General features: G+C 37.7%; 1 protein-coding gene across 1 annotated transcript; it reads right to left on the bottom strand.

Moving 5' to 3' along the window:
• LOC311086726 (G-protein coupled receptor 55) lies at positions 1-6704 on the bottom strand. Its single transcript, XM_084119739.1, has 2 exons — positions 6581-6704; positions 1-5212 (listed from the first exon to the last, which is right to left on the bottom strand). Exons 1-2 carry the CDS (start codon positions 6581-6583, stop codon positions 4331-4333), a joined length of 885 nt encoding a protein of 294 aa, XP_083975865.1. The 5' UTR covers positions 6584-6704; the 3' UTR covers positions 1-4330.
• Positions 6705-12829: the final 6125 nt, after the last annotated feature.

Below are 12829 nucleotides of genomic sequence, written 5' to 3'. Positions count from 1 at the left end.
ATTAGATTCTAGTAACAATACGATACCCTCATGTCACATTTCAATACTAACACATCACTGAGCTCACGATATGATATTATTGATATGATACTCCAAGACATGTGGTAAAAGGTAAACAAAAATGTACTGTTTTAAAATGCTAAATTTGGTACATTGTGGGTGTAAATGAATAGGCTTGGACTTGGTGAAACCCAAAGTACAGGACAATGGTGACACCAGAATAAAAATATTCATGATTCTGAAGCTGAAAATACAGAATTATTTAATATGCTTGCACTCTATCACTGATTATATATGTTTAAAATAATGTAGGCCACTTTTTATTGGTAACACATAGCCTAAGACATGGCATTATCAGGAGGACCCACAAATATTCCCCCATTGCATTATTATAGACATTATATTCAACATTATAAATAGTAGTTTAATGTAGGCTACTAATGACACTAAAACTCTGTAAACTTAAGTTTATTCTAACACAGTAAACTTTATTTTGGGTGAACTATACACAATACAGATTGTTACTATCCACGACACACATTTTTGCATTGCGATATATTGTGACATGATATGTTACACTGCATCTGCAATACTGAGTCAGACTGTTATGATTGATAATGTCATAATTGCATAGGAAACAGTGGCTGCATCTGAAAAAAGTTGAAATGCATCTGTGAAAAAGCTGACTTATTGCCTGGCAGGCTGCCTTGATGCAATGATGCAGGCAGCGTTTGTGCACGAAAGTACCTCAACTAATTTCTAAGGCAGCCTAATGGTTAAAACAGAGATAGCTTTGGTGACAACTAAGTGAATATTTAATTAGCAACAACAGTAATTTCTCATAAGAAAGGACATCAAAAGTGGAAAACGTTGGTCAAAAATGTACATTTTTACACAGAAACTGACCACCAACCGCGATGACATTTTTATTTTTCTTGCTCAACTATCAGAGAATAGTACGGAAAGCACAGGATTGTGGGATATCAGAGGCAGCGAAGAATAGCCTACATCTGTGGGCGAATTCCAAATGGCGTTTTTGCACCCTTGAAGGGCATTTCGGGACGGGGACGCTATTTGTAGGGGCCTTCCAAACGAAAATGAACAAGTGAACAACTTACACAAGTCTGTTAGCGAAAGGAACATGCGATTGTCACTTCAAGGAAGTAATTTATTCGTTTATGGTCATGTGACCCAAGGTGGCAAATCCTCACATAAAAAATATGGCGGGAGAGTTGGAGATAACGTATAAACAAAATAATATATTTATATACACATTTTCGTCATGCATTTCATATTTAGTTTAAGAAAGTTTCATAGGTAAGATATGTGTTTAACTTACGAAGTTAGAGCAGACCGGGAACACACACACACACACACACACACACACACAAAGCACTTTAAAAAGCTCATTATAGCCTAAATGTAGCCACATTTATTTATCATATTAATAGCGTTGTTTATGCTGCCTTCAAAAATCGCTCTGATAAAGGTATCCCAGGAGACAGGAAGTGAAGCTAACATTGGATTCGGATTTCAGACATATTGATGCCTTCCTACCTTGGAATGCATCCTCCGAAGGCAGCATTTATTGTACGAGAGTAAGTGCTTTGAAAACATTATCCATATATTAGGCTTAGCGTCCTTTACAAAGTAAAGTATTATTAAATCATTTACTTGTGATTTGTGATGCAGCTGCTGTCTAATCCAACTACAGTTGGCTGATTCATCTTTCAACAAAAATTTATTTGCAAAATCTCCATTACACTGTGTCTCGTTTAAAGGGGACCTATTATGCAAAATTCACTTTTACATGATGTTTGGACATAAATGTGTTTTTAAGCAGTGTCTCAGAACAAGGCCCCGCCCACGACTGCTGACGGACTCTGCCCTATTAGCATAGACCCGCCCTGAGTGAGCTGTACATAGTCTGCCATGTTTATCTCCTCGCCAGAGCATTTAACAGCAGCGTTCAAGTAAGAAATGTATTCTTATTAAAGCTACTAAGCTATTCAATCAAGAGCAGTGAGTGATTTTCTATTTTTCTTTTCTAGTTTGATTCATAATAATAGGTACTGTATTTTAAGCTGCTTTGTTACACACAGATTTAATATACACATGCGATTTCTTTACTTGCTGTTTACATTCACAGACATAACCGACTGTGTTTATGTGAACTTTGTGTGTTTTTGACATAACCGACTGTGTATCTGACAGTTTAAGCGCAATAAGACCTGAAATATAACTTAGTTTAATACTCACGGGACGCGCTGTCTGACAGAGTATCTGAGAAACTCGTGTTTCATTGTGATTCATCACTCCACACAACTTTCCATATTCTACCAAAAACTTAATTCTGCCTTTTCTGAGGCAGAAATTGCTTTTTAAGTAGCGCATTTGCTTTAATTCAGCCAATTTCCTGACCAATAATTTGTGGTTAAGACTGTTAAAAGCTTAGCCTAGTGTTTAGCCATTTTGGGCTTGGCCCATTTTTATTGAAATAACTATTTTAATTATTTTTGTCCAGGAGTTTAGACAGCATCAGTGATTAAGATTAATAAATACTTTAGATGTACTTTTCATCGATAGCTCATGTTAACTAATGTTAGCAAATGGAACACATTTCCTTTATTACTTTCCACTTCATCATGTTAGAACAAATAAAGCTAGAACAAGTGCAGAGGATAATCATTTAGACATTTTATTTAGCATTCATTTCATATTTTCACAAGAATGTAGGCTACTGTGGCTGTGCGAATATCTTCTAATTGCACCATATTAGGAAATGTGAGGTAGTTCCACTGATATAGTGGTAAATCGGTAACACTTTACAATAAGGTCAATTAGTTAACATTAGTTAACTACCTTAGTTAACATGAACTATGAACAATACTTCTTCAGCATTTATTAATCTTAGTTAATATTAATTTCAAAATGTACTAATACAATATTAAAATCAAAGGTTGTATTTGTTAACATTAGTTAATGCACTGTGAACTAACATGAACAAACAATAATAATATAATAATAATTCATTACATTTAAATAGCGCTTTTCTCTGCACTCAAAGCGCTATACATGGAAGGGGGGAAACTCCTCAACCACCACCAATGTGCAGCATCGCCCCGGATGATGCGACGGCAGCCATATTGTGCCAGAACGCCCACCACACACCAGCTTATTGGTGGAGAGGAGACAAACAGTATATATGGGGATTATTAGGAGGCCATGATGGACAGAGGCCAATGGGTAAATTTGGCCAGGATGCCGGGGTTACACCCCTACTCTTTCGAAGAACATCCTGGGATTTAACATCTCATCCGAAAGACGGTGTTTAGACAATATAGAGTCCCCATCGCTATACTGGGGCGTTGGGTCTCACACAAGATCACAGGGTGAGCGCCCCCTACTGGCCTCACTAACACCTCTTCCTGCAGAAACCTAGGCTGCATTTACACTGCAAGTCTAATGCACAGATCCGATCTTTTGGCCTGATCCGATTTTTGGGATTTTTTAATTACAGCGAAGTTATCACCTCATTGCTGAGAAATATAATGTAGCTTTCAGTAGTGAAGCTGTTTTATTTACAAAAGTCATGGGCAGAGGTTGAAAACCAGCTCTTGAATGTTTCTGTGTTCGCGCAATTTCTTTTCTTTACAAAGATAGTTCCCACCTCAATAAAAAAGCTGTGATCGAGCGCACACAGGCACGTCATAATACAACATTAAAAAGCTATCTTTGTGAATAAACGTGTCGTCCTCGCCTTGTGGTGGCTTGGAATTCAAAGGGGAATCGGATATGCGTGTTTAGACGTGGGTCGGATGTCCAGATATCGGATATGTATCTGATTTAAAACCACATTTGCAAGTGGCTCAGATGAGATCTGATGCGAAAAAATCAGATTTTATGCTTTATTTTTATGTTCACACGTGAGCAACCAATTCCAATCTGTGTCAGATGTGAGTAAAAGATCGGATTTGTTGTGCCAGTGTCAGGAGGTCTCCAATCCAGGTACTGACCAGGCTCAACCCTGCTTAGCTTCAGTGGGCAACCAGTCATAGGCTACAGGGTGATATGGCTGCTGACAAAAAATGAACAGGTGTATTTTTATTAACTAAAATACTGGAACAAATGTATTGCTCATTGTTAGTTCATGTTAGTTAATACAATAACTAATTTTAACTGATGAACCTAATTGTAAAGTTTTACCGGTAAATATTTTATCCGTTGTAGATAAACCTTTATTTTATTGGGTTTCTCACATAGGCCTGTGACGGACCTGCTTCAATCTATCCATAGATAAAGCAGACTTTACTTTGCTGACTTTTAAAAATCAGTATGAACTGTGCTCTCTTTTCTGAACTCTTTTTAGAAGAAAGTAATACCCAATAGAATCCAGACCGCAGTTGGTAGTAGCAATCCACTCTGCCACATCAAGAAACACATGCACAAATTCTTTGCCGTGTTCATCAGGAGTTAAATATTGCAGCAAAAGACCAATGTGGACAGGTGTGAAGCAAACTATGAATGTGAACATGTTTGCGGTGATAATAGCAGCTATTTTTTTCCTTTCCACTCTATCTCTTCTCTCAACATGCCGAAGCGATCTGACCAGGATGTAGATGGTTTGTGTGGAGCAAAATATGACGATGACTACTGGTATAAGATACCCTAAAATCTCCAAGAGCAAGAAAAAACTTGTTTTGAGCTTTTCATCCAGCTTTCGGTCATAACAGCTCTCTAATTTTTCTGGGACAAGGTCTTCATAGTTACAAGTGCAGATCACCGCTATGGTCATCCAGATGATAATGCACACTGTGGTGGCGATAATCCTACTTTTGGGGGCCAGTGCCTTGGTCAGAAACGGAAACCTGATGGCTATGAACCGGTGGATGCTGATAGCTGTAATGATGAAGATACTGCAGTACATGTTGGAGAATTGAGTGCACAGCAGGAACGAACACAATACACTCGGCTCTATTGGACAGAAGGCCTCCAGTATCCTGAAGGGAAGAAAAATAATGGCCAGGAAATCGGCAGCCAGCAGGTTGATCATGTAGATGTGCGTGTCTGTCCAGCACTTGATGTGACAGAACATGTATAGAGCCGTGATGTTGAAGGACAAGGCCACTATGAAGACAGGTATGTAGGCCACACGTTCAAAGAGATGGAGCGATGCTTCGTGGCTCATCGGTAAACTGCAGTTAAAGTCAATCTAGAAGACAACCAGTAATATTGTATGAAGGGTTCGTAGTTATTTCAGTGGGGAAACAGCTTGCAGAGGTTACACAAGTTTGTAGATGAGAAATCAAACCCCACATAAAATGTGAATGTCATTGCATTACACACCAAATATTTAAATACATAGAGCTCAAAGGATGCTGATACTTCACTTTTCTTCATAATTCCTGCTTGTTCTTGAGAACATGTCAAACTTTCTCTGAGAAAACCTTCTCTGTTTCTGTGGTTTTCACTGAAAGTGTGAAATAAGTTCTTCTCAAGTTCACATTGCTGTAGTGGAATAGTTTACTATTAAAGGGATAGTTCACCTAAAAAAATGTAATTCTGTCGACATTTATGGAAGTCAATGTGGCCCATCAATTAAGTTTGATTACCCATATTCTTTAAAATATCTTCTTTTCTGTTCAGCAGAAGAAAGAAATTCATACAGGTTTAAAAACTTGAGGGTGAGTCAACTATCCCTTTGAACATGTTCCACTAACATTTCACAACCAGAAAGTGTCCAAATACATGTTGATGAACACTTAATCTATTGTTTTATCATTTAAAGCCTAACGAACTTGTTTTTTGTGTAATAATATCTAACCTGAGAATGTGCTTTCTGCTAAATAAATACCACATGGTTTGATATTGATCTAATGCAATGCTTTTCACAAATTTGGCTTAAGCATCTAAATATTTTTAGGGTCCCTGTACTTCAGAGTATAGAGAGCAAAGTGCAGATAAGCATGGTAAAACGTTGAGCTTGCTGTAACAAACACTGTGGTTTGAAATCAGTCACGTAGGCCTATCTTTTTTACGTAGACGAGGACAGGAAGTGAAGAACAATGTGGTTAGACAAAACTTTAAAACAGCTAGCTCTAGGTTTGTAATTAATAATAAGTTGATTCACAAAAAAGTGCTTCAATTGTTTATGATATGATGTTCAAAATCATAGCATGTACAAAGTTTTTAATGATCTCACATTTATAATAATATGTTTTGCTAGTATATTTCTGTTACAGCGTGTATGATTACATTCATAGAGAATTGTTTTAAAATTTGATATATGATTTTAGTGTTTATTGTTATTTTTTATAGCTCTTTATTTTTATTGTTGTTGCTATATAAATATTAAAGGAATAACTATATTTATTTATATTTATATATAAGTATATAAATAAATTTGACATTGACATTGAAGTTATCATAATCAAAATAATTCTGTAAACTACTCTTGATCACTTAAACTCTTTCAAATAAAAATCTTCAGTTGTCATGTTAATGAAACAATTTCTTTTTTTCTTTTTTTTTACTTCCAATTATTCCTTCATTTCCATGATTAACAACAAGATCAACTTACCATGGTTTACTGCTTGTTCTTCTCTCAGCACCGCTGCTCTCAATGGTGTGATAAGTGCTGTGTTTTAAAGAACTGAAATGCGAAAGTCGGCCGTGTGCTGCGTGACCTGTTGCGTATCCTCTGCTGATGCTGAATGATATGGTGAGTTCTGATTGAACTTAAATGAACTGTAAGATGTCAGACAGATCACCTCACTGCTCTCACTGCTTGTTACAGTTTTCCATCGGAAGTTTTGGTTACATGCAATTCTTATATGGTTTGCCACATGGTGTTATGATGTTTATTGGAAGAAAAAAAAATTCCATTGTGAAATGCATATGCATGGAAAAAATGTGTGATGTTTTCTTTTTCAACACTCCACCATGACGCTTAAAGGCAGGGTAGGCGATTTGTTTCAGAATTTATTTTTGTTAGTCTGGTTGAAAGTCTACTTCAGCTTCTCACCACATCTTCAGTCCAATCAAAAGCTTTCTAGAATCTAAAGCATCCGCACCCTGTGCTATAAATACCACCTGGCCAAAGCGACCGTTGACTCGTCATGGAGCAATATGGGTTTGAGATGCTCAAATGATCGAGTTTTATTCTTTTTTCCAACTGTACTTTGGTTAAGAATGAAATGGCTAAAATTAATTCACACCTCTATTATTGAATCTAACGTATCATCAGTGCTCGGATTCGCTTAAATGGAGCTGTCAAGTAGGACTTGCAGTCTGTGAGGTAAACTAAATGCTGTTGGCTATTTGAAAAAGGGGAGGGGCCATTCAATATGTCCCGCCTTTCAGTGAAAATTACGTCATATAAATATGTTTTGTTGTTGTTGCTGTTTTATTTGCAAACCGCCCTAAAACCTTGTAGATTGTTAATAAAATGAGTTTATTTAGTGTCTAGTGAGTAAGTAATAGAGCCAGGAATACAATTATTTCTTAAAGTCGGCATGAAACTGAAGTTGCGATAGTCTTTTCTTCCTTATTGCGACGTATATCCGGGTGAAACGGCTTCTCGAACAAGAAAAAAAAAATGTAGGGTGGGACTTGACTTTGTTCATGGGGAATTGATTGGTTATTTGTGGTTTGCTTTTGGTCGGTCTCATGTGAGTGACAGGTTGCCTCGCCCTCATGCCAGTAAACACATCATCAGAGAAGAGATGTTGCTGCACAGATAAATCATTTATAATAAATACTGCAATATTGAATATTCAAAACAGTAACAAGAAACAAAAACAATTGTCCAATTTGATTTTATGGTGACTTTAAAGATATTGTGAGAATCAGGACACTGGCGCCAGCCGGCATGACAATCTGGTTTATTCATGTCAACCTCGTACACATGATTCAACATAATTTCTTTCTTTTCTCATTCTCTCTCTCTCTCTCTCTCTCTCTCTCTCTCTCTCTCTCTCTCTCTCTCTGTTTTCTTTCTTTATTTGTTTGTGTACCATATTGTAGTTTGAATGTAGTGAATCAGAACAGTTTTTTTCCAGACCACTCTTTTTATTCTTTCTCAAAATTGCTTTTCTTCGCATCTTTAGAAATCTCCAGAAATCTCCAGGGGACGAAAAATAGATAGATTGATGTGTATCTAAATACACATTCCAGGGTCAGAGTCTGGGGTCTCTGTGATTGAAAAAGGGTAAAAATGAATGACCGGTGTCTCTCTTGCTGGAATGGTCTGGACGGCATGTTTTTTCCTTGATGGAACATCTAAAGTAGGTCAGCTGGACACTTCTGTTGGAGACCCAGGTACATAAACCTGCTTGTATCAAATCAATCAAAACTTTCAATGAAGCTTTACCAATTTTTGCAGACAAATTTATTATATTAACTTGAATTAATGTATGAATTAGAAATGTGAAAAAATCTGAACCTGTTATAAAATAGGCGATATACACAAATTTGACCAACTTTGACTGCATTTGTCAGAAAAGGGTTGAGTGAAAGACAGAAATAAAAGGCTGAATCTATTTGCAAGCATACAGTAGCAACATCTCATACTTCCTGCACTGTTCTGTTTACAACATCCTCTTGTCTCACTATTTTATTATTTATAATAGCATTTGTTTCTCTCTGTTGCTGATGTTCTTGTGTTGACAACTGAATCAAATTCTTCTGTATCTCTACAGTGGTTCTTGGTTCCTTAGGGGAAGATCTATCTTGTATTCTTTTACTTTAATAAACACCGGAGCTCAATAGCGAAGGATTTTAGACATATAAAAAGGGTTGGTTAAAAGCGTGCCTATTCTGTGAGATAAGCATTTATAGTAAGTTCTGTTCAGCAAACTTTTTTCAGACCCTCTCTTGCTCTAGAGTTCCCTTTTTACATGTGTGTGTCATCTAGTCTGTTTTTGTGTTTCTTTCTTTGCATCTGATCTGCTGGTGTGTCCTTGATGTTATCTTTGAGGAACTTGCACATGTATTTTTAGCTGCTTTAGTTCTCTTGTGGCATTCTCATAGCGCTCTCACATAACGTCCTAATGTAGCTGTGAATATTAACTACTGTTTCATCAATGTTTACTCATCACCAAAAACAGACAAATTACTAGTTTTTGAAAATGAAAATGTGTGTGTGTGTGTGTGTGTGTGTGTGTGTCTGTCTGTCTGTCTGTCTGTCCATCCATTCTTTCACTCTCATATGTATGTGGGTTAATTTCCCGCTAATATGCTATAAATGTTTCTCTCTCTCTCTCTCTCTCTCTCTCTCTAGTGTGAAGTGCAGTGTGCTCACTGTCAGAAAGTTAGGAGATTACCATATATGATGTGGCTGTTGGTGTGTCCCTGCTGCATGCGCTGCTCGTTGTGAATACTGATTCTGAGTCTTACATCAGCTCAAGTGCTGTGTGAAAATGCTAAGCAAGCACTAACGCCGCAGAGTTGTTATGTAGCCCTGACCATCGAGACTCATTTAATCTCTCTGTTTCTCACCAATGATTAAATCTCTCTGTTTCTCACCAATGATTAAATCTCTCTCTCTCTCTCTCTCTCTCTCTCTCTCTCTCTAGAGAGAGAGAGAGAGAGAGAGAGAGAGAGAGAGAGAGAGAGAGAGGAACTGAACTGAACTGAACTTGTTTAACTGAAAGTGAGAATGATGGTATTAGAAGTAGAATAGCTGTAACCATGGACACCAGCTAAATGGAAAGATGATGTTTTTCTTTTCTTTTTTGAATGATGGGTTGGTATTGTGTGAACGAAGGACAGGAGTGAACAAACGTTGAGAGAGAGAGAAAGAGAGAGAGAGCAGCAAAATTATAGAAAATATAGTGTTTTAGAGTGTCAGTAACTAGATGTTTAATTGAGTTAAACAGGAAGAGAATGTGAGGTGAATTAGAACCCATTGTGGTCTTTGTAGAGGGTGAGACTGGGCCTGTGTGGGGTTACAGTAAAATTAGGTCACCAAACAGAGAGTTCTGTCATCTTTCTAGTTCATCTGTACATTGGTGTTGTTTTGTTGTGATTTCAAAGTATGTGGATGATATTAGATCCAGCTGCTTTCCTTCTTTCTTTCTTTCCTTCTTTACAGAGACTCCAAGGGGACATGGTAATAAAAACTAGGGTGTCCCACAGAAGGGTGCTCATGAGCGCCCCCTTTGCGGTTCATATGCACCCTCGATGCACACTTCAGCAGACTTCTTCTCGACAGTCAAAGTGGCGTTATGACTCGTAGGACGAACGTGAGTGTTTAGGGTGCCACTTGGGACAGGGCCAAATTGGACACCCTACGGTCTTATGGACTTAACTGACAACCATTGTAAGTCCACATGTAGTGTGCCATTTGGGACAGGGCCATGCTGGGTTTTGAGTAGGTCAGAGAAACATAAACAGCGAAACTGTAGGTTTATCTGCTTCAAGAACAGTGGCGTTATTACCTCGCTAGTGAGAAATGTCCTGTAGTTTTTAGGTTGCTAAACTATTTTACTGACAAAACCATCAGAGCAGCGCTCTGTGTCCGTACTGTATGTGTGTGCGTTTGAGTGGGAGAAAGAGAGTATGTGCTTTTCCATAATAAATAATACATGCATAATACATAATAAAACTTAATTTTGTGGCAAAAAACATGGAAATTATTTGTCGTTTTTATCCTATTGCTTACTATATTTATTTGCTTGGTCAGTGTCGGTGTGGGTTTTGATTGTTCTGCTGTTGTAATCTATAAAGACCTTTGAAATTACTGAAATCATTTGGCAAAGTGATATGGAACTGTAATGCGGTCAAGGCCTGCCTGGAATTACTTAGCTGTGCGTTTAATAATTGCACACCTAGGAACGTTCGTCAACCAATCAGATTCAAGCATTCAACAGCCCCTAGAATAAAGAGAAAAACAAAACAAAAAGAAAAGAAAGTAAATCATAACAAAATATGAGGATTAATATACAGCTGTAATTTTTCTTCAGTGGGGTTTAGGTGTTAGTCAACTCTATCTGTCTCTTTGAGCTCTTTAGTGTGCACTAACATGAAGGTGACATGTTGCTGCTAATCAGCCAATCCCTGCCGTTATATGGGTCAGTCTCACATGGCAAGGCATGCTGGCTGACTCAACGGCAGTAAACAGGCTCACTCGCTCACCCGTTTCCACAGCAACACCGTCCCTGCCCTTTCTACGTGTTCTCAATGGCTCCGCAAGCATCTGCTTCCTCACCAGCCGGAACATTTGCAGGGAAATTTGCCTCACAAATCAGAGACACATCACTCATGCGTGCTTTTGTCCATCTTGTTGGTGACGTGTGATTATGTTCTTTGCCAAATGGGTCAAAATTATATGATTGTACTTGTTTTTCTCTTTCAGATTCTCTAGATGGGTGTGACACATGCCCTAAATGTAGTATTTATAAAGCAGGCGTATTGTTCACTTTGAAAGGTACAGGTAGAAGGAATGTTTTTGTTGACCAAAGCCACACATGCCAGTCATACCACAGATATCCTACAACAACACAATCTCATTTAAATACTCCTTCTATTTGTATTATAACAATTTCTGTTGAAGGTTGCAATAGCCAGGTGGTGATAGAAATGTGTTTTCCCCTCTCATATCACTTTAAAATGGAAGGTCTTGGTGTTTTCTCACTTTTATGTTCATGTGGTGAAGGACAGATCATTCTAGGACAGTCAAACTAACTGTTGTGAGATGGGTTTGGCTATAGCTGGCAAATTGGTGCATGCCCGCAAATAACAATTACATAATGTTTCTGATATTGAACAAGAGTGAAGTAGGTGTAGTATTGTTTAAAGAGCTTTTCCCCAAAGGTGTGTCAAAGCTACTGTAAGAATTTAGAAATGCCGGGCAGTCTGGTTGAGGAACGACCACTCCCGAGAAGACAAAGGACCTTCCTGGAAATTAACATTTGACTCTTTCTTGAGAAACTAGCATCCCCGAGTCAGTCACCACCTCATGTTGTCTCTCTCTCACACTGAGATCACCAGATATACACCCAAAATGGTTTAGTGTGAATAATTATCATACAGTATTATACATGTTTGGTATCATTTGAAATGTCTCAGTGCGACTGGTACAGATGTCTCATTCCCAAAGAAGTAAAATGAAAAATGAAAAAAATGAAAATTCCCATTGTTAGCAAATGTTTCCATGTGAAAGAAGTTTCTGTCTATATAAGAAATGCAACAAGAGGCTCAGGGCGATTTGAAACTCAAATTAGCCTGTAATGCTGAGTGTATGCAAAACATCATCAACTTCAGCATCAGGTATTTTTGAATGTCAGGTTCGCATCTTCTCTCTTTATTCCAGAGCATTTGATGTTTTGTATTTATTATCTTTGAACTGATTATGAAATTGGCATGATACATTTACCTGACATAATAAATTGTTACATTTGATTTTATTACGACTGACTCTGAAATTGTTTTCCCAAGTAGATTAAACGGATTCGTATGTTACCGCAAGTTTTGTGTCAGATTATTGACGACTAATATTTGGCACTAATTCAAGTGCACTAGTTTTGCAAAGACAAGAAGTGAATTTCCGTTTAGGGCAGCAAAAGTTCTGCTTGCCAACCTACATCTGGGTGTGTCTTACCTCTGTTTTAATTTAATGTTACTTTAGATCAGTGTACGTGGGAAACTACGACATGGCCAATCCAAAGCTATTATAAGACAAGTAAAGTTGGTCAACTTATATCTGTAGTAGTGGCCATACCTCTACTGAAGTAAACGTTACTTTAATTTCAAGTGCAATTACGGGGGCTATACCAAAGTATCTTTGATTGTGTAAGTGTGAATGCGACCAATCTCAGGTATATAGCAA

The sequence above is a fragment of the Abramis brama genome, assembly GCF_963993115.1.
Source record: "Abramis brama genome assembly, chromosome: 7".
In the NCBI taxonomy this organism is placed as follows: Eukaryota; Metazoa; Chordata; class Actinopteri; order Cypriniformes; family Leuciscidae; genus Abramis; species Abramis brama.
This window is presented reverse-complemented; position numbering and strand designations above follow the sequence as displayed.